A 22,910-nucleotide genomic window follows, 5' to 3' on the forward strand; every position below is an offset into this window, starting at 1 on the left:
AATTCCGTAGCCCTTTCTAAGGCCCCTGGAAGGGCCCTAGTGCTTTTGTATTTATAGTTTTGCACTGAAAAAACAAAAACAAAAACAAAAACAATCTTCTCCTCAAAATGTATAAGCTTTATGCCACTCAAAACCTGGATCTGCTTCTGCAAAGCACGTGGGACTTTATTTGTTTTAATATCTGATATTATCTACAGATTCTACCAGTAAAATATCCTCAGGCATCTCCACTGTAAAACAACTAAAAAAAGCACATTTGTGATTTATTTACGCTCTTAAAAGTTTTCCTTTCAAGAGCAAAGTAGCATATCTACTTTAATCTGTTAAATTTATTTTTCCTTAATAAAAAAAGTTTCAGAGTTGCTTTTCAAAGTCCCATACTTTTCTTGCTAAATGTATTCCTGAGTAGTTTATGGTTGTAGTTACTCTTGTGAATAGGTGAATTTTCCTGATATATTGTGATTAGATATTGTTGATATATAATCAATCTCTTGATTTTTGTAAATCTATTTTGTAACCAACCAGTATACTGTGCTTTTTCCAAATATTACATAGAGGCACAATTTTCTGTTACTAACTTTGCTATAAAAGGGTCATTTTCTATTAGATTTAATCCAAATTATGAGAAGAAAATAATTTTAAAAAATATTAAGAAAAATAAAAGCATTTTAAGTCCTAAACGAGAATACTCAAAAGGCCATGTGGCTCTTCGGGGAGGGCATTCAAGCAGGGGAATCCAGGAATGCAAGGCCCCAGAGAGGGATTGCTCCTTTGCTCCAGGAACAACCAAGAGGCTGAGGGGGAGTGGGGTGGGGTGCATGGGGGAAGAGGCTGGAGAACCAGGTAAGATCATACATGGATCATTGTGGGCCATGGAAAATACTTTGGATTTTGTTCTTTTTTAAGTGTGATAGAAAGATTTTGGAGGGTTAGGAGTAGAAAGTGACAAAGTTTGACCCTTATATTCATGCATGACAAGGGGCCAGGGTCAGTGGAACATGAACTGGCAGTTAGAAGGTGTGAGGTTTGGTTCCAGCTCCACTAACCTGTGTGATCTTGGGGAGGTCACTTATCTAGGCAGTGCCTCAGTTTCCACTCTAAAATGAGGAAATTGGATTGTGTGACCACTGGAATGACTTTCATGACTAAATATGATTCTCAAATCTTAAAATAGTTATTAAACATTCAACATGTATTGGCAGTGGTTGTCGGCTGTGTGGAATAGAACAGGAGACCTGCGCACCCCCACCCTCCTGCCTCCCCAACTCTCCGCTCAGACTTGGACCTTCCCTCTTCTTAGTCCTGAGCCTCGCCTCTGCCCCTGGGTGGCCAGGTGCTTGTGTGTGCACAGTGATGTTTCACTGTTCAGCCTGCATTTCTCTGATTATTAAAGAGGATGAGCAAGTCTACTTCATTTCATTGTCTGTTGGCATTTACTCTCTGTCGAAGTGCCACTTAGATTTCCTCCTTTTTTTTTTTTTTTTTTGGTTAGGTTTTCTGCCTTTTAAAATTTATTTTTAAAAGATGTAATATATATATTCTGAATCAAACTCACTATCTGTATATGCTTTGCAAATACTGTTTGTGCTTTGTGGCTTGTCTTAACTCTCTTAATGATATCTTTTTTCTTATCGTGGTAAATACACATAGCATAAAAGTTAGCAGTGTAACAATTTTCAAGTGTATAATTCAGAGGCGTTAAATAAGTATTTTAATAATGTTGTGCAACAACCACTGCTATTTAGTTCCAGAACTTTTTTATCACTCCAGATGGAAACTGAAAATGTTCCATGTGCTCTGAAGAAGAATGTGTATTCTGTTGCTTTTTGGATGGAATGTTCTGTATATGTCTGTTAAGTACATCTTAGAATGCATCATTTAAGGAGTTGGTTTCTTATTGATTTTCTGTCTGGATGATCTATCCATTGATGTAAGTGGGGTGTTAATGTCTCTTCATCTTATTGCATTATAGTTTCTCCTTCTGGATTGATTAATATTTGCTTTATATATTTAGGGGCTCTTATTTTGGGTGCATAATTGTTTATAAATGTTATATCCGTTTATTGGATTGACCCCCTTATCATTATTTAATGATAATTACATATTCTTTGTCTCTGATTATGGTCTTTGTTTTAAAGTCTATTTTGTATGATATAGGTAAAGCTGCCCCATTTTTCCTTTGGTTTTCATTTGACGGAATATTTTTTTCAATCCCTTCACTTTCAGTCTATGGTGTCCTTACATCTAAAGTGAGTCTCTTATAGGCAACATATAGATGGGTCTTGCTTTTTTTTTTTTTTTTTTTTTTTTAATTTTTATCCATTCAGCCACTCTGTCTTTTGACTGGAGAATTTAGTCCATTTACATTTAAAATAATTATTCATAGGTATGTACTTACTGCCCTTTTGTTAATTGTTTTCTGGCTTTTTTTATAGTTCTTCTCTGTTCCTTTTTTCTTCTCTTGCTCTCTTTGTGGTTTGATGATTTTCCTTAGTGGTATGCTTAGATTCCATTCTCATTACCTTCTGTGTATTTACTACAGGCTTTTGCTTTGTGGTTAACATGAGGCTCACATGTAGCGATCTGTAACAGTTTATTTTAGGTTAATAACAAGTTTGATTGCATTCTAAAGCCGAAGATTTTCTCTCCCCCCATGCTTTTTGTATGTTGATTTTACATTTTATATCTTTTATCTTATGTATGTATCCCTTAACTATTAATTGCAATCATAGTTATTTTTACTACTTTTGTCTCTTAACCTTCATACTAGCTTTATAAGTGATTAATCTACTACATTTATTATGTATTTTCCATTCCTGTGAAATTTATTCTTTCAGATATTTTTCTTGTTGCTCATTAGCACCCTTTTCAGCTTAAAGAAGTCCCTTTAAAATTTCTTATACATGCAGTTTAGTGATGATGACTCTTTTAGCTTTGGCCTCTTTGGAAAACTCTTTATCTCTCCTTCAATTCTGAATAACTTTGCCGGGTAAAGATTTCTTGGTTGGAAGGTTTTTCTTTCAGCACTTTGACTGTATTGTGCTGTTCCCCTCTACCCTGCAAGGTTTCTACTGAAAAATCTGCTGGTGGTCTTATGAGGGTTCCTTTGTACATAACAAGTTGTTTTTCTTTTGCTGCTTTTAAGTGTCTTTCCTTGTCTTTAACTTTTAACACTTTAATTTTAGTGTGTCTTGGTATAGGTCTCCTCAAGTTCTTATCTGGAATCTCTGAGCTTCCTAGTACCAGATGTCTGTTTCTTTTCCCCAGGTTAGGGAAGTTTTTAGTCATTATTTTTTCAAATAAAATTTCTGTGCCTTTCTCTCTGTCTTTTCCTTCTGGGAGCCACAAAATGTGAATGTTAGAGTGTTTGCTATTGTTCCATTCATCTGTAAGCTATCATTGCATTTTATCATTCTTTTTTTGTTTTGCTGCTCTGGGTGAGTTTCACTGTCTTGTCCTCTAGTTGACTAATTCTTTCTTCTGTTTCATCTAGTCTGCTGTCGAATACTTTTAGTACACTTCAGTTCACTCATTGTATTCTTCATCTCTGTGATATCTGTTTGGTACTTTCTTTTATTTTCCATCTCTTTGTTAAAGTTCACATTGTGTTCATCCATTCTTCTCAATTTGGTAAACATCTTTATTACCATTACTTTGAACTCTTTATCAGGTAAATTACTTATCTCCATTTCATTAAGGTTTCTTTTTCTGATATTTTATCTTGCTCTTTCATTTGGAACATGTTCCTCTGTTTCTTCATTTTACTTGACTCTCTGTAACTCTAAAACAACCACCTGCTCCAATCTTGAAAGAATAGCCTAGAGTAGGAGATGAACCTTCTCACTCAATCTTGCCCAAGCTCTTGGTTGTTTCTCAAACTTTTGTGCTAGTCCAAGCAGCCTATTATATTTTTAATCTCCCAGTGGTTGATGATATGCTAAGACCTGTCAGTGTCCTAAAGGGGAGGACCTCAGCATGTAGATTCAGGCTAATTGGAAGCCAGACTTGTAGGCAACAGTTTTTAAGACTATACAAATATATATAGTCCTATGGGACTGCAAGTGTAACACTTGCTGGCCACCAGAGCCAAGTGATCTAGAAGTGTAACCCTGGGCAGGAGTCTCAAAAACTGTGGCTCCAGATGAATATATGAGCTGTTTTCTAGAAGAAGCTTTTTGTCTGGGATAGATCATACGTTAGGCCACAAAATGAGTTTTAATAATTTAAGAAGATTGAAATCATATCAAGCTTCTTTTCTGATCACAGCGATAGGAAGCTAGAAATCAATTACACAGAGAAAGTTGGAAAATTCACAAATATGTGGAGATTAAACAACATACTACTGAACAACCAGTGGGTCAAAGAATAAATCAAAAGAGAAATTGAAAAATATATTGAGACAAATGAAAATGGAACTATGATATACCAAAATTTATGGAATGCAGTAAAAGCAGTTCTAAGAGGGAAGTTCATAGCAATAATTGCCCACCTTAATAAGAAGAGTTTGAAATAAATAACCTCATTTTACACCTCAAGGAACTAGAAAAAGAACAACAACAACAACAAAAATCCCAAAGTTAGTAGAAGGAAGGAAATAACAAAGATTTGGTCAGAAATAAATAAAATAGAGACCAAAAAGTTAATTGAAAGAATCAGAGAAATTAAGAGCTGTTCTTTGAAAACCTAAAATTGACAAAGCCTTCGTTAGACTCATCAAGAAAAAAAGAGAGAGGACTCAAATAAATAAAATCAGAAATGAAAGAGGTCTTAAAACTGATACCACAGAAATACAGAGGATCATAAGAGACTACTGCAAACAATTATAGACCAAAATTTTTGACAACCTAGAAAAAATGGACAAATTCCTAGAGATGTATAACCTACCAAGACTGAATTATGAAGAAATAGGAAGTATGAACAGATGGATTACTAGGAAGGAGATTGAATCATTAATCAAATAACTCCCAACAAATAGAAGTCCAGGACTGGGTGACTTCACTGGAAAATTCTACCAAACATTAATAGAAGAATTAATGCCAAACCTTCTCAAACTGTTCCAAAAAATAGGAAGGAATTATTCTGAACTAATTTTATGAGGCCATCACTACCCCAATACCAATGCCACACAAAAATGCCACAAGAAAAGGAAATTGCAGGCCAATATCCCTAATGACTACAGATGTGGTAAGCTCCTTGGCATAGGTCTTCATGATGATTTTTAAAATCTGACACCAAAAGAAAAGGCAACAAAAGCAAAAATAAATAAATGGGACTACATCAATCTAAAAAGCTTCTGTATAGCAAAGGAAACCATCGACAAAATGAAAAGGCAACATACTAAATGGGAGAAAATATTTGCAACTCATATATCTGATAAGGAGTTAATATCCAAACTGTATAAAGAGCTCATACAACTCACTAGCAAAAAAACAACTTAATTAAAAAGTGGACAGAAGATCTGAATAGACATTTTCCCAAAGTAGTACAGTACACGGAAAGGCATTCAACATCACTAATCATCAGAGAAATGCAAATCAAAACTGCAGTGATATATGACCTCATGCCTGTCAGAACAGCTATTCAAAAGGACTAGAGTAACAAGTATTGGTAGGGGTGTGGAGAAAAGGGAACCGTTGTGCACTTTTAGTGGAAATGTAAATTGGTGCAGCCTCTATAGAAAACTATATGGAGGTTCCTTGAAAAATTAAAAATATAAATACCATATGATCCAGGAGTTCCACTCCTGGGTATTTATCTGAAGAAAATGAAAACGCTAACTTGTAAAGATATATACACCTTAGTGTTCATTGCAGCAGTATTTACAATAACCAGGATATGGAAACAATGTAAATGTCCATAAGTAAATGAATGGATAAAAAAATTGTGATACACACACACACACTGGAATATTACTCAGCCATAAAAAAGAAAATGGAACCTTGCCATTTGTGACAACATATATAGACCTCAAGGGCATTGCTAAGTGAAAGTCAGTCAAAGAAAGACATGTAGTGTGATCTTTCTTATACATGGAATCTAAAAAAATAAAAGTTAAAAACCAAGCTTGTAGATATAGACAAGAAGTTGGTGGTTGCCAGAGGTGGGAGTGGAAGATGGGAGAAATGGGTGAAGGGGGTATTTAAAAATATAAAAAGTAAAAACACAAAGTAATGGGGCGGGGAAGAAATTATAATAAAACTTAGAATACATAGTTTCCCTTATTTTACATTAAAATTTCATTAAAGCATTTTTTGCAAATAAAAGTGACTTGCTTCCCATGTATTCTGAGAGAGCCCTAAATTGCAATAAAATATTTTCAGCACTAAGATTCACAAACATTATACCAAAAAAACCTAGATGAAGCTAACTTAGTATGTCAACATGTAGCTTTCATTTCCTCAGAGAGGACGCTGGTGTGTCACTAGAAATATTTTTTGTTTTATTGTATTTATTTAGAAGGAAGTTGAATTAAATTCTTCACTAATAGTTTCTAGTCTATGAATTTAAGTTAATGAACTCTACACATAACATCCTGCATTTCTACCTCGACCTTTTGATAGTGCCTGAGACTGTCAAATACAAGGATGGGGAGTCAGTAAACCTGGGGTCTAGTGTTTATTTGGTCTGTGGGACCAGGGAGTCACATAATTACTCTGAACTTCAGTAATCCCATGCATAAAAGGGTTGGGGTGGGGGAATAGCATCTGCCTTACCTATTTCATACAGTTGTGAACATCCAGTTAAAACAGGGTAGTGAAAACATTTTGCATCTTTAAAAAAATTAGCTATCATTATTATTACGTTGCTGAATTGATTATCATTATCTATAGGGTGTCTGGAAAGTCATAACATATTAGGTCGTGTAAACCTAGATGGCACAAAATTACATAATTAACACTTGAAGAACTACATGTAGTTTTGGTCATTTCTCAAGACAAAAAAATTGGAAACTAGCTGGAAACTATCAAGAAGGGTCACTAAAGTGTTCCAGGGGAAGGACTCCCAGCGTAAAGGATTAGACTAACATTATAAAGCTTGAAAGACTTCTACAAGGAAAGTCAAGAAAGGAAAGCAGTGGATCTTTAAAACAAGGAAACAAGCAAAAAACCAAAAAATCCTTGTACTCGTTAAGCAGTCAGTCCCCATCTTGCTTCCTCCCAGCCCCTGGCAACCACTCATCTGCTTCCTGTCTCTAAGGATTTGCCTGTTCTGGGTATTTCATATGAATAGAATCATACAATATGTTACCTTTTTTTTGTATCTTGCTTTCACTGAGCATAATGTTTTCAGGGTTCATTCACTGTTGTAACATGTATCAGTACCTCATTCCCTTTCACAACTGAGTCATATTACATTATAGGTATAGACCGTATTTTGTTTATTTACTTGTCTGCTGATGGGTATTTGGATTGTTTCCACCTTATGGCTCTTGTGAATGGAGCTGCTGTGACTATCTATGTACAAGTTTTTGTGCGGACATATGTTTTCATGTCTCTTGCTGGGTCTTTGAGTAACTATGTTCAATGTTTTGAGGGACTGGTAGACTGTTCTCTAAAGGGGCTGTGACGTTTTACATTCCCACCTAGAGTGAATGAGGGTCCAGTCTCTCCACGTCCTTCTTGTTAAAATCTCTCTTGTTGATGTGGCCCTTGTCATTGGTGTAAAGTGGTACCTCGTGGGTTTGAGTTGCATTTCCCTTATGGCTAATAATGTTGAGCATCTTTTCATGTGGCCTGTTGCTTTTTAATTAATTAAATTGATTAATTAAATTTATTGCTATATGCTTGCTGTCTTTGGTTAGGCAATAGAACTCCTCCGGCACGAATTTCATCTTTATTTGATTTTTTAATGAAGGGGACAGTGATAATGCTGGTAAATGCTTAGTGATTGGAGGTCATGGAAGCAGCCCGTATTTTTAGTGTTTGCCAATTTCTGTGGTTTAAGTACTCCCACATAGCAGATGTCCAGCCACCAACAAGACATTGAAAGTGAAGCAGGGAAATGGTGTGCACAATAGGCTCTCATGAGCTGGCATGAGCTGACTCCAGCCCATCAGTGGAAGGGATGGATGGGTGAAGTGAGCTGCATTGGGGCTGCCTGGTGTTGTGCAGGCTGTATTCTGCACAGCCGTAGGGGTGCCAGTCACATGTTAGTCTAAATTAGAGAAAAAAACATATAGTATTTACTGAGTGTCTACCACATGCTTAATCTTCACGACAATCTTCTGAGGCAGGTTTTACTGTCTTTTTCCCAAGAATTACAAGGCTTAGGGAACTTTATTGACTAACTCAGTGATTCACAGCTAATAAGTGTCAAAGTTGGGATTTAAGTCAGGTCTTTCTTACTTTAAAGCTCATTCCAGCTTTCCAACTGTTGTGGAAAGTTACAGGGACCTCCAAGACTGACCACCTCCAGGTTTGATTAACTGCTGCAGGGACTCGCAGGACTCAGCATATGATTGTATTCATAATAATCATTTATTCCAGCAAAGTAAAATCAGCAAAGGGAAAAGACACATATAGGGGGAAGCCCAGAGAAAATGAGGCATGAGCTTGCAAGAGTCCTTTCTCAGTGGAGTCATATAGAATGTGCTTAAAAGCTTCAGTAATGAGTTGACAACATGTGAAATACTGCCTACTAGGGAGCTCAACACAAACTCATTAGAGGACTGTTTGGTTATATAGGCCCCCTCTGCCTAGCCTGGGCCAAAATTCCAGACTCCAGAAGGAAAGCAGGTGTTCAGCATAAACCATATTGTTTATACAGTGCTGGGAACAGTGGGACCTTCCCAAAGTCCAGGTTCCTAGATGCCAGCCCAGGCCAACTGCAGAATGGCAAGTAGGCTTTTCTAATAATAGCAGTCTTGAGCCTGCCATGTTAACTCTTTTCTGCACACTAACCAAGTGCAAAAATAGGACAGAAAGTTGGGAAGTGGTGGAGACCATGTCTGTTTATCATCCCATCCCCCTTCCCCTCCCAGCGCCTGCAGAGGACTTGATATGTGCTGGGTTTCTAATAATGGTGCACTGAGTTCTGCAGATCCTCGTTGATGCTCAGCCCATGTGTGTGTCTGTGTAAGGCCCCTGTGTTTGAGAAGTTCTCTGGGTTCAGCCAGAACCTCCAAATCATGATTAATTATGACTGCTTAGCCCAGTGTAGCTTGATAACCCCTAACTCTTGACTTCTCAGGGACTGTCCTCTGTTGAAAGGCCTTCATTTGAAAAACTGAGGTCTGCTATTTGTGTCTCCAGCGGAAATATTGGTACTTTTGTTCCAGTGCCCCAGACACCTTGCCTCAGACTCACTTTTACTTCTGTGAACTTTGACTAAAAGTGGAACAGTCTCCCACACCTGACTTCCTCTGTGTCTTGGTCACATGTCAGAGTCACACCTTCTTTTGTGCTTATGGGCAGAGGCTGACGGAGTTGTCTGCACGTATCCAGTTGTCACAGGCACTTCAAGGGGCTGTAGAGGAGAGGTTCTGGGCGAGAGTTGACCAGGCTGCCATGCGCCGACAACAGCCCGGTTCCTTTCATTCTGAGTCACCAGACGGACCAGTTAAAGAAAAGAAAACAACTTACCTTTCTTTGGCCAGTTCCCTCAGCTTTCAAGTAAAGTAGAGTTATTCTCCAGCCTATGGCTTTACATAATTATTTTCCACTAGTTACTTTAATATTGTGGCTGGAAATGTTCTTTTTTAGAGTTGAGAAAAGCAAACTCTCTAACTACAACAAAAAAGCATTGGTTCTCATGTCAGATGGCCAGTGTTCCAATCCCAGGCTCTGTCATTCACCAGCTCACATGTCCCTGGACAAGTAAATGTACCTACTTTGTGCCTCAGTTTCCTCATCTGTGAAAGGGGGCCGATATAGTTACTACCTCATAGGTTGTGAGAATCCATTGAGAGAATGCGTCTAAAACACGCACTAAATGAATTTAACACAATCTGCCAAATAGCCTTGGAGAAAAGTTAGTAACATCACTGTTATTGTTAACCCTTGGTATATAAAAATCCTTCTTTCTTTTTGACTGCTCATGCTGGTTTGAGTATATACATTTTCTGACCCTCTACCCCACGCTCTTTTAAAACTTTATTTAACTGACAATGGGAAATTTAAGATAATGGTTTGATAGGAGTTCCAGGGTGGTGGACGAAGTCTTTCTACCTTAAACTAAGCCACGATGTGCTGGGGTCCACCTGTGGCTCTCTTTGACTCTGTGAGCGGAGGAACCACTGACTGGGCTCTTGGTTTTCTGGGGAGGGGGTGATTTCTCCTCCCTCCCTGGCATGGGGGCCTCTCCAGTCTCTTTCCAATCTCAGAATTCCTCCCCCTATGCCAGACTGTCAGAGCATTCTGCTTCCCCTGTTCCTTTTTCCTCTTTCCTTGTCCTCTTCCTGGCCTGTCTGTGTCTCTTTGATCCTGCTTCCTTGTTTTTACAGCACTAGTTGGAAGTGATCTTTCTCTTCCTCTCATGGCCTCTAGCCCTCTTAGTCATGCGGTGAGTATTTGGCATTTATCTCCTCGTGTAAACCCCCTGGTTGTCCTGCTTCCTTTCTGGCTGCTTGTTCTTGTCTCCTTCAAGAGTTAAGTGTTGCTCAGGGTTCTGTTCTAAGGCTTCTTCTCTCACTGTGCACTTGGCAGCCATTCCAGTGGCTTTGAGTTAGCACCCATGTGCTGGCGGCATCTCCCTGGTGATTCCCAGCCTGATAGCCATTCTGAGGTCTAAGAGTTTCGGTAGGTATCTCAAATTCAAAATGTCTGAAAAGAAACTCAAGATGTTGTCACTGTCTCTACCTCGCTAAGTCTACCGTGGTCTACCCAGTGCTTGTGCCAGAAACCCGGGAGTGGGTCTAACTTCACCCCTCTCCCTGAGCCTCTCTCATGTCTGAACTCAACAGGGTTTGTTGATTCTGACTTTGAATAAATCTCATTCTTGCCACTTTTCCCATTTCTACCACCACCATGATCCAAACCACCCCTGCCTCTTCTTGGGTAAGTATAGTAGCCTCTGTATCAGTTAGGATTGAGTTGAGCTATATATCACACAAAATCCCCACATAATCATAGCTTAAATAAAATAGCTGCTTTTTTTTTTCTTTCTCTCTTTCAATGTAGAAGAAAGAAAAGACTGGAGGTAGGCTGTCCTGAACTGGTCTGGGGAAATCCAATCCAGGGATCTCAGATCCTGTCTTTCCCTTCTGTCTTCCTAGCTTATATCTTTTATGTTGGCCCAAGATGGTTGCTGGAGCTCCAGCCATCTTATCTGAATTACAGGCTGGATGAAGGAAGAAAGACAGAAAAGCAAGAAGGTGCTTCTCCCACCTGAGTCAGTTTCTCTTAACAGCCTTCCTTTATGTTCCATATAAGACTTCTGCCTACATCTCATTGACCAGAACTTAGCCACATGGTCATATTTAGTTGCAGAGGGAGCTGAAAAGTAGTCTTTTATTCTGAGTGTCAACATATCCAACCAAAAGTTAGGGTTCTGTTACTGATGAGAAGTGGATGTTGTAGGTAGACAGGAATCTCTGCCTCGTCCTAGTAGATGCCTCTTTCCACTCTTGCCCTCTCAAGTCTGTTGTACATAATGGCCACAGTGATCTTTTGCCATCTTTAAAAAATTTTTTTCTGTTTATTTATTTTATTCTTATTTTTTATTGAAGTGTAGTCAATTTACAGTGTTAGTTTCAGATACATAGCAAAGCGATTTAGTTATACATACATATATATTGAATATAGTTGAATTGAATTCAACAAGAATAGAGTTCCCTGTGCTATACAGTAGGTCCTTGTTGTTTACCTGTTTTATATACAGTAGTATGTATCTGTTAATTCCCAAACTGTCACTCCCGCCACCCATTCCATAACCACAGTTTGTTTTCTATGTCCATGAGTCTATTGGCTGCAGTGATGTTTTGAAAACACAAATACGATCATGTTCCTCTCCTGCTTAAAACTTTTCAGAAGCTTCCCATTACTCCCAATTTAAATCTCGAAAGTCTTCAACAGGCCTTTGGTCCAGCAGCCTGCCCACCTGTCTACATTCATTTGCAGTTCCTTCTCTTCCTCACTGCCAACCTCCAGCTCACCAGTCTTTCTGTTCTTAAAGACGGTTGGCTGCTTTTCACCTTAGAATATGTGCTTTATGTATGTCCTTTGTCTAGAACCCATGTCTCCATTCTCTTGACTGGCTAACATCTTCAGGTCTCAGCTTCAATATCACTTTCTCAGTACAGCCTCTCTGATCTTCTAGGTTAGATTAATTTTCCCTGTATAATATTATCTTGTGCTTTTACTTTCTACCACCTCTCTCTCTTCAATAAATTATTGGTACAATTGTATTTTCAGTCTTTCTCTCAACTAATCTATCACAGACAGATGAAGGCATTGCTTAGCCCAGTACTTGACCTGTGGTAAGTAACAGTTGGTTATTAAAATGATTGAATGGGATTCAGGTTCAAGGATGTATATGATGGATTTATTCTGAATCATGTTAAAAAGCATGTAAATGAAAGACATAAGGAGAAGGGTCTTGCTAGGTAATCAGAGATACCCAATCAGGCACAGGTGAGAAGTTGGGACTAGACAAGTAGATTTGAAATCATCAAATCTAATCTGTTTATCCTAAAAGAAGATAGCTTTCCTAGTGGACACGCAGTGGGCTTTAAAGTCAGACAGATCTGCTCTGAATCTTGGTTCTATCACATATCAGCTGTGACATTGGGCAGTTGATAAAACTCTGAGTCTCAGTTTCTTTATCTCTAAATGGAGAAAACACCTACTCTGAAAGGCCATTTGTATGCAGACAGAATATTTCAAATGCTTCTGTCTAGTTGGTTCAGAAACACTTTAAGAAGGAAGATAGTCCTTCAAAAAGAGAGAAAATGGAAAACATTATTCTTTTTATCCTTTCCTAGTCATCCTGAATGCACATCCTTTTGGACAACGAAAATCAAGATTGCTGTCTGAGCTTAGGAACAGACGGGCTTCGGGACCTTTCTGTGGGCTTTTTTTTTTTTTTTTTTTTTTTTTTTATTTACCAAATACTTCTATATTGCTATATGTCATGCATGGTCTTAAGTGCTTTGCAGGTATTACCTTTAATTCTCTGAACTTTATAAGTAGATGCAGTTATTCCCATTTTACAGATGAGGAAACAGACGGGGAGGTTGAATACCTTACCCAAGGTTGTAGGGCCAGGATGCAGCAGAGCCAGGAACCCAGCTGAGGCTATCTCATTTATACATAAGGATCACACTTATGTCAACCTTTACATTCAGCAGAACATGCATTAGCCCTCAAAAAAGCCTAAGAAGCTGGTAAAAAATATGTCTCTGTAATATTACTGTTATGCTTTGAAGGAAGAGAAATCTTTGGCCAAAGGTGCTCTTTGCGGTTGTGTGTTAAGACTGTGAGTTACCGGAGATCAACTGTTTCTAACATAAAAAGGAAGTGCCAATATAGTTGCTTGCTGATTCAGTATTGGTTTTATACTGTAAGACAGAGAAATAGCCTCGAAGGGCAAAAATAGTACAGTCACGTGAAGCATCAGAAGTCCTTTTTAAAAATAGAATTATCAGACCCTGAAGTAAAGGTTAATCTTTTTTTCTGGGTGAAAAGAGTGGATGTAGGTAGATACTGGTCATTTCTGTTATATCCCCCTGTAATTTTAGGGAACTGATATTTGTCATGATCCAAGGAAGAATCTCATTCTTCTAAGACCCAGTCAAATTTGACATCAATTCTCAGAAGATCTTTCCTCAAGTCTAGAAGGTAGGTGTAAGGGTCTTTCCTTTGATAGAACTAGTGACTTTTGCTTTATTTTCCCTAAGGACTAATATTGTTTAAAAGAATAGTATTAATAGCTAAACTTATTAAGCATTTACAATTTGTCAGCTTTGTTCTGAATGCTTAACATAAATTGACTCTAATTCTTACAACAAACTTAGGAAGTTGTGGTGCTGTTATTCATCCCATGGGACAGCTATAGAAACTAAAGCACAGAGAGGTTAAGTAACTTTTCCAAGGAGGCACAGCAAGTAAGTGGCAGAACTGGGATGCAAACTCAAGCATTCTAGCTCCACAGTCTTTGCTCTTAGTTGAATGAGATATAAAATATATAAAACGAAGTAAAAGTGATTTGTTCTCTTATTTTTGTTTTTCAAAAGCTACCCAGGTTTCTTCCTCCAAAAAAGAATAGCACACCAGGTAATAGAGCCAAGCTTAGCTTTCTGTTTTTAACAGCCTGGGCCCTTGCATACAATTTAAGGCCAAGGATCCTCATAGCCTTAAAGATGAAGTGCAACCCCATAGCCTGATATATAGAGCACTTTGTAATCTGGTCTCTTCTGAGCCTCCCAGTCTCTGATCCTGCCTCTTCCACCTGTCCTCCTCAGTACATCTGAACACCCCGGTGCACTGGCATCCCTAAATCTGCCAGGCTCTTTTGTAGCTACATGCCTTTGCTTATGATGTTCTACTTGTAGGTAGTATTCTTATTCACAATTTAAGGCTTAGCTCGAAGAGACATATCCTCTGTGCAGCCTTCTCTGACTCTTCTTCTGGAAGAATTCACCTCTTTTCTCTTTGTCCCACTGCATTTTGTTCCAGGAAGAGCATTCCACATTGCTTTATGAGTAACCATCTCTTCCCAATCTGTTGGAAATTCCTGAGAACAGGAGCAGATACTACATAAATGCTGACTGTAAGAGCTGGAGGGGTGAGGAGATGTAGGGGAGATAACAGAAAGGTATGAGAGTATGTGAGTTAATTCCTGACCTTGGATAATATCTTGTGTATGGAGTGTAAGACTTTCTGACTTTCTGACATAAACTATTCAGTGTGGCCTCCTTCCTTTCAAAACTAAGCATGAAAAGCTTACAGATTGCAAAGTCCACAGTCGTGATACCCATGAAACATGCTACAGTGAAACAACTATCAATTTTTAGGAATTGAAATAGTTTTTAAATAATTACTGTTATTCCAGGTTAACTGTCTGATGCTTTAATTTGGCTAAGTTAAATCGAATTCAAATCCCAACATTTTCCTAGATTGTCTACACCAAATATTGGTTGAGTTCTGACTGTGCCGGGTGCTGGTGGTGATACCCCCAGGTGGGCGCCATCCCCTGCCTGTCTATTATGAGCATCTGGTCTTTGACAAGAGCCTCACAGATAGTAACTGCATTTATGATATGTAGAAGTGAGAAAAAGTACAGGCTACTTTTATTTCAGAGTACAAGGTATGTGAGTAGGACCAAAATATTCTAAAGGTACAAAATGTATTAAATTGAACCATCTGAAATTACCAGTATTTGATCGTTTTTGACTCCAGAAATGGCAGTTTCATATGGTTTGCCCTAATAGTATTTTCATGGATTGATGAGAAGAGCCACTTCTCTTTCTGAATCCACTTAGCTGTGCTTGGTAATATGGAGGTTTCAGATATACTCACTGGAGTTGTTACTACAGTAACTCCTACAAGTTCCTCAAAAGCCTTCCAAGGCTGGTTGCTGTCTAGGTGGTGTGATGTGGTACCTCTGCACCCGGAAGGGCGGTGACAGGGTGAGGAAGAGGACAGTCAGACAGGTAGTGCCCCATCACAAGTGCTGGTGGGCTCGCAGTGAGCATAACCTGGCTGTTGGGCTGTGGGGATCTTATATTTGGCATTGGGGAGCATCTCTTGGAATGGCCATATTTTCTGCAACATGGATTAATTTTTCCTAGAATATTTGAGAGTTAATTACATTCACAATAGCAGACTAAGAGGAGATGAATTGTTAAATGTGGCCCCCATCTGTGACAGCCAGTACAGAGTAGAGCAGTGCAGCCCAGGGTTCTGTATCTTCTTCATCTGCCCTTGAGCAGGTGGTTTCACCTCAGTACCCCATTTACCCAGTTGTAAGATGCAGATGCTAAATAACTCAGTTCTTCAGCAGGATCAGTAGCTCTGTAGTTAATTACAGAGTACCTGGAGGTTGATGGATGCAAGGAGCTGTGTAGACGTGACCCCTAAGAGCAGTTGCGTGGACAGCAGGGGCTGTTTCGCTGCTTCTTCTAAATCCAGTGTGTCCGTTATACAAGGACAGCTGAAGCTTTTTTAGTAGCAGTTAAGTAATCTGCCCATCTCTACTTTTTACCAGTTTATAAAGGACCCTTTCCATATTCTCACAAAAATTTTTGTGAGAAGTAGATCCAATGACAGCTTTGATCAGGATTCAATGAAATGAGATGGGAAGAAGTATTTTTTAGACTTTTATTATGGAAAGTTTCAAATATACTCAAGAGTAGAAGGAATAGTACAGTGACACCCCCCCCATCCGGTACCCAGCACCAGCCAGATGACCCTAAGTCATACTTCTCCCACCTCCATTATCTTGTAGAAAATCCTCCCCACTCTCACTGTCTTGTGGAAAGCACACCATTTCTTCTACAGGTGCTTCACTATCCATCTCCAAAAGGCACGGAGTCCCCATCTAGGTAGACCCTTAGTACTATCACCACACCTCAGCAGAGCTTCCTGGATGTCTTGAAGCACATCCAGTTAGTGGAAGAAATTGTTTTAAAAATAATTTTGGTTACCTATAAGATGTTCCCAATTAAGCAGTTATGCTACCAAAGTTTTCTGTAAATTGATTAATTGTAACACAAAGCGAATATTCCTACAAAAACCATAATAAAAGCTGTGATTGGCAACCTTTAGGCCCACAGAAACCCAAGGAACTAGGCAGTTCTGTGTATCTCTCTTTGAATATCTTACTGTGAGGAGAATTGATGGGCAGGTTACTTCTCTTGTGAGAGACCTTGATCTAATATACACATTTTCCCTCTCTTTTTTTAATCTTTTATGAGGATTACACCCCCGCCCCTCCCCCAGTGGGGAGGCCATTTGGGTTTTTTTCCCCATTTTTAAAAATTGGAGTATAGTTGATTTACAATGTATTAGTTTCTGGTGTACAGCATGCATTAGTATAGTATTCAGTTGTATACATATATGTGTTCTTTTTCATATTCTTTTTCATTATAGGCTATTACAAGATAATGAATATAGTTCCCTGTGCTATACTGTAGGACCTTGTTTATCTATTTTATATATAGTAGTTTGTGCAGCTAATCCCAAACTCCCAATTTATCCCTCCCTCCCCCCACCCCCATAACCATAAGTTTGTTTTCTGTGTCTCTGAGTCCCTTTCTGTTTTGTAAATAAGTTCATTGTGTCACTCTTTAAGATTCCACCTGTGAGTGAAATATGATATTTGTCTTTTTCTGGCTTACTTCACTTAGTATGGTAATCTCCAGGTCCACCCGTGTTGCTGCCAATGACATTGCTTCAGCACACTTTCTCTTTCTTGCTGGTGTTCTCATAGTCATCCCTTCTCCCCACGTCTGCCTCCTTGCTCTCCGCCCCTTCGTCCCCATTCTGTAGGCCCTGCTAGAGGCAAAAGGAAGGAACTTTTCCCAGCATGACGGATTATCTTTATTGTGGAAAAAAAAAGGAGAGATGTTGCTTTCTCAGGGGCAGTGAGCAGTCTAGGGAAGCTATCATTACGTGCAGTTGAATATTTTTAAGGTATTTAGAAAACAAATTGCAGGGTGGTCCTTTTAACACTGGAGAGGACTAGAGAAATATTGTACATGGTCCAGTAGAAACTTATTTAAAGACCAAGTGAATGCTCTGGTTTTGCAGTACCCCAGCAAAGCTCAGTTCAATTTTAAATACATCATATTTCCAATTCATATGTGTATGCAAGCACCTTTGCCCTCCGCTAACATCACATAAGCAGAGAGAGGGGTTTTTCTTAGTGAAGGAACTGGTGTGGTGTGGACAGCGTAGGGGTAAGTTCCTGAGAGGGTGCGAGCCTCCCAGCTTTTTCCCTGCCCAGAAACACAGTCCTGCTGTTAAGTCACGGGTCACCCTTGTACGGTGAGGCTGTGGGGCAGTTGCCACTCCTGGGGCTGTCCTTTTTCTGGCTTGTCACTTCATCAGTCCATTTGGCCAGGATGAGACTCCTGGGAGTGGGGGTGGAAATTGTATCCCTACTTGTGCTGGAGTTGTAGGTTCATACCATGCGCCAAAGCCACAGTTTGCCTTGTGTGGTTGCGTTACTAGTTGCCCCTGCCACCCACCACCTACCCCGGAAATTGCATTTACTCTTTTGCCCTGTTTGCTGTCTGTAACTCTCACCCACCAGAAACTCCCAAAGCTTATCTCTCCCAAGTTCCTCTTGCTAAGAGATCATGTTTGTGTGATTCCAGTTATTTCCACTTTTATAAAGATGTAAAATGTCACTAAAAAACAAACCTGAAACCTTGAAGGGTCCACTGGAGAGCCGCAGAACACGCACGCACACACACACACGCTCACACACACACACACACACACACGTACACAGAATTCCTAGTACAGAAGCCAAGTGCTGCTTACCATAGAAACTGTTAACCATAGAAACCTGACAACTGAAACCTAGGGTAAAGGAACTTCCTCCTCTCTTTTTCCCCTCTTCCTTCTCTTTTGCTACTTAAAAAAAAGAAGGCAGACATTTGCAGGGCACCTCCAGTGATTACCACCTCTGTGGTTGAGGAGGGGGTCCCATGACAGAAGTTGTATCTCTGAGAATTACAACCTGACAGCTACTCTCTAAACTGGGGTTCACACATGCAGCAGTGTGCTTTGATTGAACAGGAGGAGCGGAGGAAGGGCCTCTTGGGTCCTGGCGATTTGTGGCATGCCTGTGGCCACCTCGTACAGCATGTGTCTGAGAGAGCAGTGGCGGAAATAGAGCTGGCTGGAACTCTTCTCTGAAACAGCTCTTCTCTGAAACAGCACAGACACAGAACAGTGGTGACTCTGACTGGATATTGTGAAATTAGATCCGAGGAAGGCCTCCTCTCCACTTGCCCGAATCCCCTCCTGTTCATTCATGTCCTCATTCATTCATGCACTTATGCAAAAAGTCAGTGGCACCTGCTAGGCACCAGGTGCCGGGGAGGAAGTGGATGTGTCTTCACTGACCCTCCAGTGGGTGACCTTTACCATGCCTGCCTTGAAGAAGGGGGTGATGAGAAGGAGAGAAAGAGGAGGCTGGGACCAGACTCCAGGTTTGGGGGAAGGTATTAAAATAATTTTATTTCTTAACTAGAAGTTCATTTAGTACTGGATGAGTCGGGTGGATGGATTGGCTTTTTTTACATCAGAATAAATACTGAGGTAGAGCCTTCATTTAAATGAGAACTGATGGATTGCCTGCTTCTGGCCCATTATAAGCTGAAGTTAGTTTGCTTTTTTTTTTTTTAACATTTTTTATTGATTTATAATCATTTTACAATGTTGTGTCAAATTCCAGTGTTCAGCACAATTTTTCAGTCATTCTTGGACATATACACACTCATTGTCGCATTTTTTTCTCTGTGAGTTATCATAACATTTTGTGTATATTTCCCCATGCTATACAGTATAATCTTGTTTATCTATTCTACAATTTTGAAATCCCAGTCTATCCCTTCCCACCCTCCACCCCCCTGGCAACCACAAGTCTGTATTCTCTGTCTATGAGTCTATTTCTGTCCTGTATTTATGCTTTGTTTTTGTTTGTTTGTTTGTTTGTTTTTGTTTTTGTTTTTTAGATTCCACATATGAGCGATCTCATATGGTATTTTTCTTTCTCTTTCTGGCTTACTTCACTTAGAATGACATTCTCCAGGAGCATCCATGTTGCTGCAAATGGCATTATGTTGTTGGTTTTTATGGCTGAGTAGTATTCCATTGTATAAATATACCACCTCTTCTTTATCCAGTCACCTGTTGATGGACATTAAGGCTGTTTCCATGTTTTGGCTATTGTAAATAGTGCTGCTGTGAACATTGGGGTGCAGGTGTCATCCTGAAGTAGGGTTCCTTCTGGATACAAGCCCAGGAGTGGGATTCCTGGGTCATATGGTAAGTCTATTCCTAGTCTTTTGAGGAATCTCCACACTGTTTTCCATAGTGGCTTCACCAAACTGCATTCCCACCAGCAGTGTAGGAGGGTTCCCCTTTCTCCACAGCCTCTCCAGCATTTGTCATTTGTGGATTTTTGAATGACGGCCATTCTGACTGGTGTGAGGTGATACCTCATTGTAGTTTTGATTTGCATTTCTCTGATAATTAGTGATATTGAGCATTTTTTCATGTGCCTTTTGATCATTTGTATGTCTTCCTTGGAGAATTGCTTGTTTAGGTCTTCTGCCCATTTTTGGATTGGGTTGTTTATTTTTTTCTTATTGAGTCGTATGAGCTGCTTATATATTCTGGAGATCAAGCCTTTGTCGGTTTCACTTGCAAAAATTTTCTCCCATTCTGTAGGCTGTCTTCTTGTTTTACTTTTGGTTTCCTTTGCTGTGTAGAAGCTTGTAAGTTTCATTAGGTCCCATTTGTTTATTCTTGCTTTTATTTCTTCTAGGAGAAAATTTTTGAAATGTATGTCAGATAATGTTTTGCCTATGTTTTCCTCTAGGAGGTTTATTGTATCTTGTCTTATGTTTAAGTCCTTGATCCATTTTGAGTTGATTTTTGTATATGGTGTAAGGGAGTGTTCTAGCTTCATTGTTTTACATGCTGCTGTCCAGTTTTCCCAACACCATTTGCTGAAGAGACTGTCTTTATTCCATTGTATATTCTTGCCTCCTTTGTCGAAGATTAGTTGACCAAAAGTTTGTGGGTTCATTTCTGGGCTCTCTATTCTGTTCCATTGGTCTATATGTCTGTTTTTGTTGAAGTTAGTTTGCTTATATCAGTTATTTTCTTTCATTGTTGTTGGTTTTTCCCTTTTAAGCCTATGATTTAGAACACTAAATTGTTAGCAGAGAGTTCCTTAGTTTTCAAATGTTCCCAGATTACAAGGTTCCTGAGGGCAGGGGCTATATTTTTTTTTCAGGTCTCTTGAGGTTATAATCAATCTATAATAAAATCTATAATAATAATAATCTATAATAAAATCTATAGTAAAATGTGTATATTTCAGTTGTGTTATTTGAGGAGTTTTGACGTATGTATACACCTGTGAAACCATCGCTACAGTAAAATAATGAACATATCCATTACCCCCAGAAGTTTCCTCATGTCCCTTCTGTAGTTCATACAAAATGAATTTCTTTCTCTTTTATTCCTACTATCCCTAGGTAATCTGATTTTTGACCCTCTAGATTGATTTGCATTTATGAGAATTTTAGAATTAACAAACTCATGGAGTTTTTTTTTTTTAAGCTAGCTTCTTTCACCTAGAATACTATTTTGATACAAATCCATTTCTCTGCATCAATATTGCATTTCTTTTTATTACTGCGAAGTATTTCATTGTCCAGTCACCTATTGATGGACATTTGGGTTGTTTCCAGTTTTCAGCTACAACAGATAAAGCTGCTGTGAATATTATTGTACAGGTCTTTGGTCAGATGCCATTGTTTCTCTTGGGTAAATACAGTGGCCATGCTTTTAAATCTCCACATCTCTTATGCTGAGCACTTTATGGTAAATGCTCAGCACGTATTGTCCTAAGTAATTGCTGGACTTTTCCTACATTTCTATGGTAATTGATATATAGGACCTAATTATTTAAAAAAATAGCTTCTTAAAATACTATTTTATTTCAAAAGAAAGGGTGTTTCGCTATTATCCTTTTTCCCTAGTTTGTTTTGTGATATTTTGTGCACTATAGTTAAGCTTCATTGTCTATTCCTTTATTTTTTGAGTTTTTGAAATATTTGAAATATTTGCTGAATTCCACTGAGAAATCCTGCTATGTTACCTAAAGATACAATGTAAAACCCAGTAGAATACTTCAAAGATCTCTGTTAAATCCTTTTTCCTTGTTGAATTCTGTAGCAATTAGAAACTATATGGTTGAAAAAAATTAAGGATCTGTTTGTGAGAAAAAGAGTTTAAGTGCTGAAAAATTTTAGAAATATTTTATCTAAAGGGAAAAAAATTATACTAAATAACATATTAGTGATTGCGATGGGCCAGATACTGTGCTGAGTGCTTTATGAGAGTATCACAATTAATCTTCACAATAATCTAGGAGATAGGTTATTTAATAGCCCCATTTTACAAGTGAGGAAATGGGGACTAAATGAGATTAATTAATTTGCATGGGACCGTGGAGCTGGCATTTACATCCAGCCACTACTCACATTAATACTTAGGTTTGCAAGCACAATAGCATGACCTCCCATGAGGTCTAACTCAGTGTGTTTAGCATATGGTAGGCATTTCATGTATTAGATCCTGGCCAGGGGCTGTCCTTCCTCAGGTCTGCTGTGTGACCCAGCTCCAGATTTCTCTCAGGTGTTTTTCTCCTGACTTTTTTGAAGCTGTAGGATGGTGTAGAGGTTATTGGAAGGCTTAAATGGGTTGATTTATGAAAGAAAGCCTTGGCACACAGTGATGCATGTGTGTTGCCTGTTACTATGTTAACTACTCAAATATGGGTTAAATCAGATGCTCTGATTTAATATATTTAAGTTCACCCCAGGGAGTCTCATTATTTTGTACCTTTTGCTGCCAGATTCAGAGCCCAATTTTCAATACCGAGTTTCTTATGTGTTCTTATTTCCTAGTAAAATGCTGCCCTGTGCACCACACTAGGCAGAAAATGTGTCCAGGTGCGAGTTCTGCCCCAGAAGTCAAATGTTGCTATAAAAATCCAGTTTCTACTTCTGCATTTTCTATACCTTATCAGTAAGGAATATTGAAATCTGGTGGGGGTGGGAACGAGTAGGCATTTGGGGTTTGTGCAGAAATGTGTGTCTCTGAGGAGAGGTGGCTGAGAATCATTATGTGTAATGTCTGTGGGGTTTTTAGCTGAATATAGACCTTTGGATTGAATCTTGTCCCACATAAGTGTACTCTTAACTTATGTAGCAGGAGGTATAC

The 22,910-nt window shown here is 38.9% G+C and overlaps 1 protein-coding gene across 5 annotated transcripts in view; it reads left to right on the forward strand.

The window, feature by feature from the left end:
• TEC (tec protein tyrosine kinase) overlaps positions 1-22,910 on the forward strand; it is a 115,066-nt gene that overhangs the window by 49,810 nt on the left and 42,346 nt on the right. The window contains exons 1-2 of one of the 5 annotated variants that reach the window (XM_045522317.2): positions 13,676-13,775; positions 14,613-14,751. The exons of the other annotated variants lie outside the window; for them this stretch is intronic. Coding sequence (XP_045378273.1) covers positions 14,698-14,751 — 54 coding nt within the window. The 5' untranslated portion in view covers positions 13,676-13,775; positions 14,613-14,697. Of the gene's footprint in view, positions 1-13,675; positions 13,776-14,612; positions 14,752-22,910 lie in introns of those variants that run through there. 5 annotated transcript variants of the gene reach the window in all.

This window comes from Camelus bactrianus, chromosome 2 (genome assembly GCF_048773025.1).
Source record: "Camelus bactrianus isolate YW-2024 breed Bactrian camel chromosome 2, ASM4877302v1, whole genome shotgun sequence".
NCBI lineage: Eukaryota > Metazoa > Chordata > Mammalia > Artiodactyla > Camelidae > Camelus > Camelus bactrianus.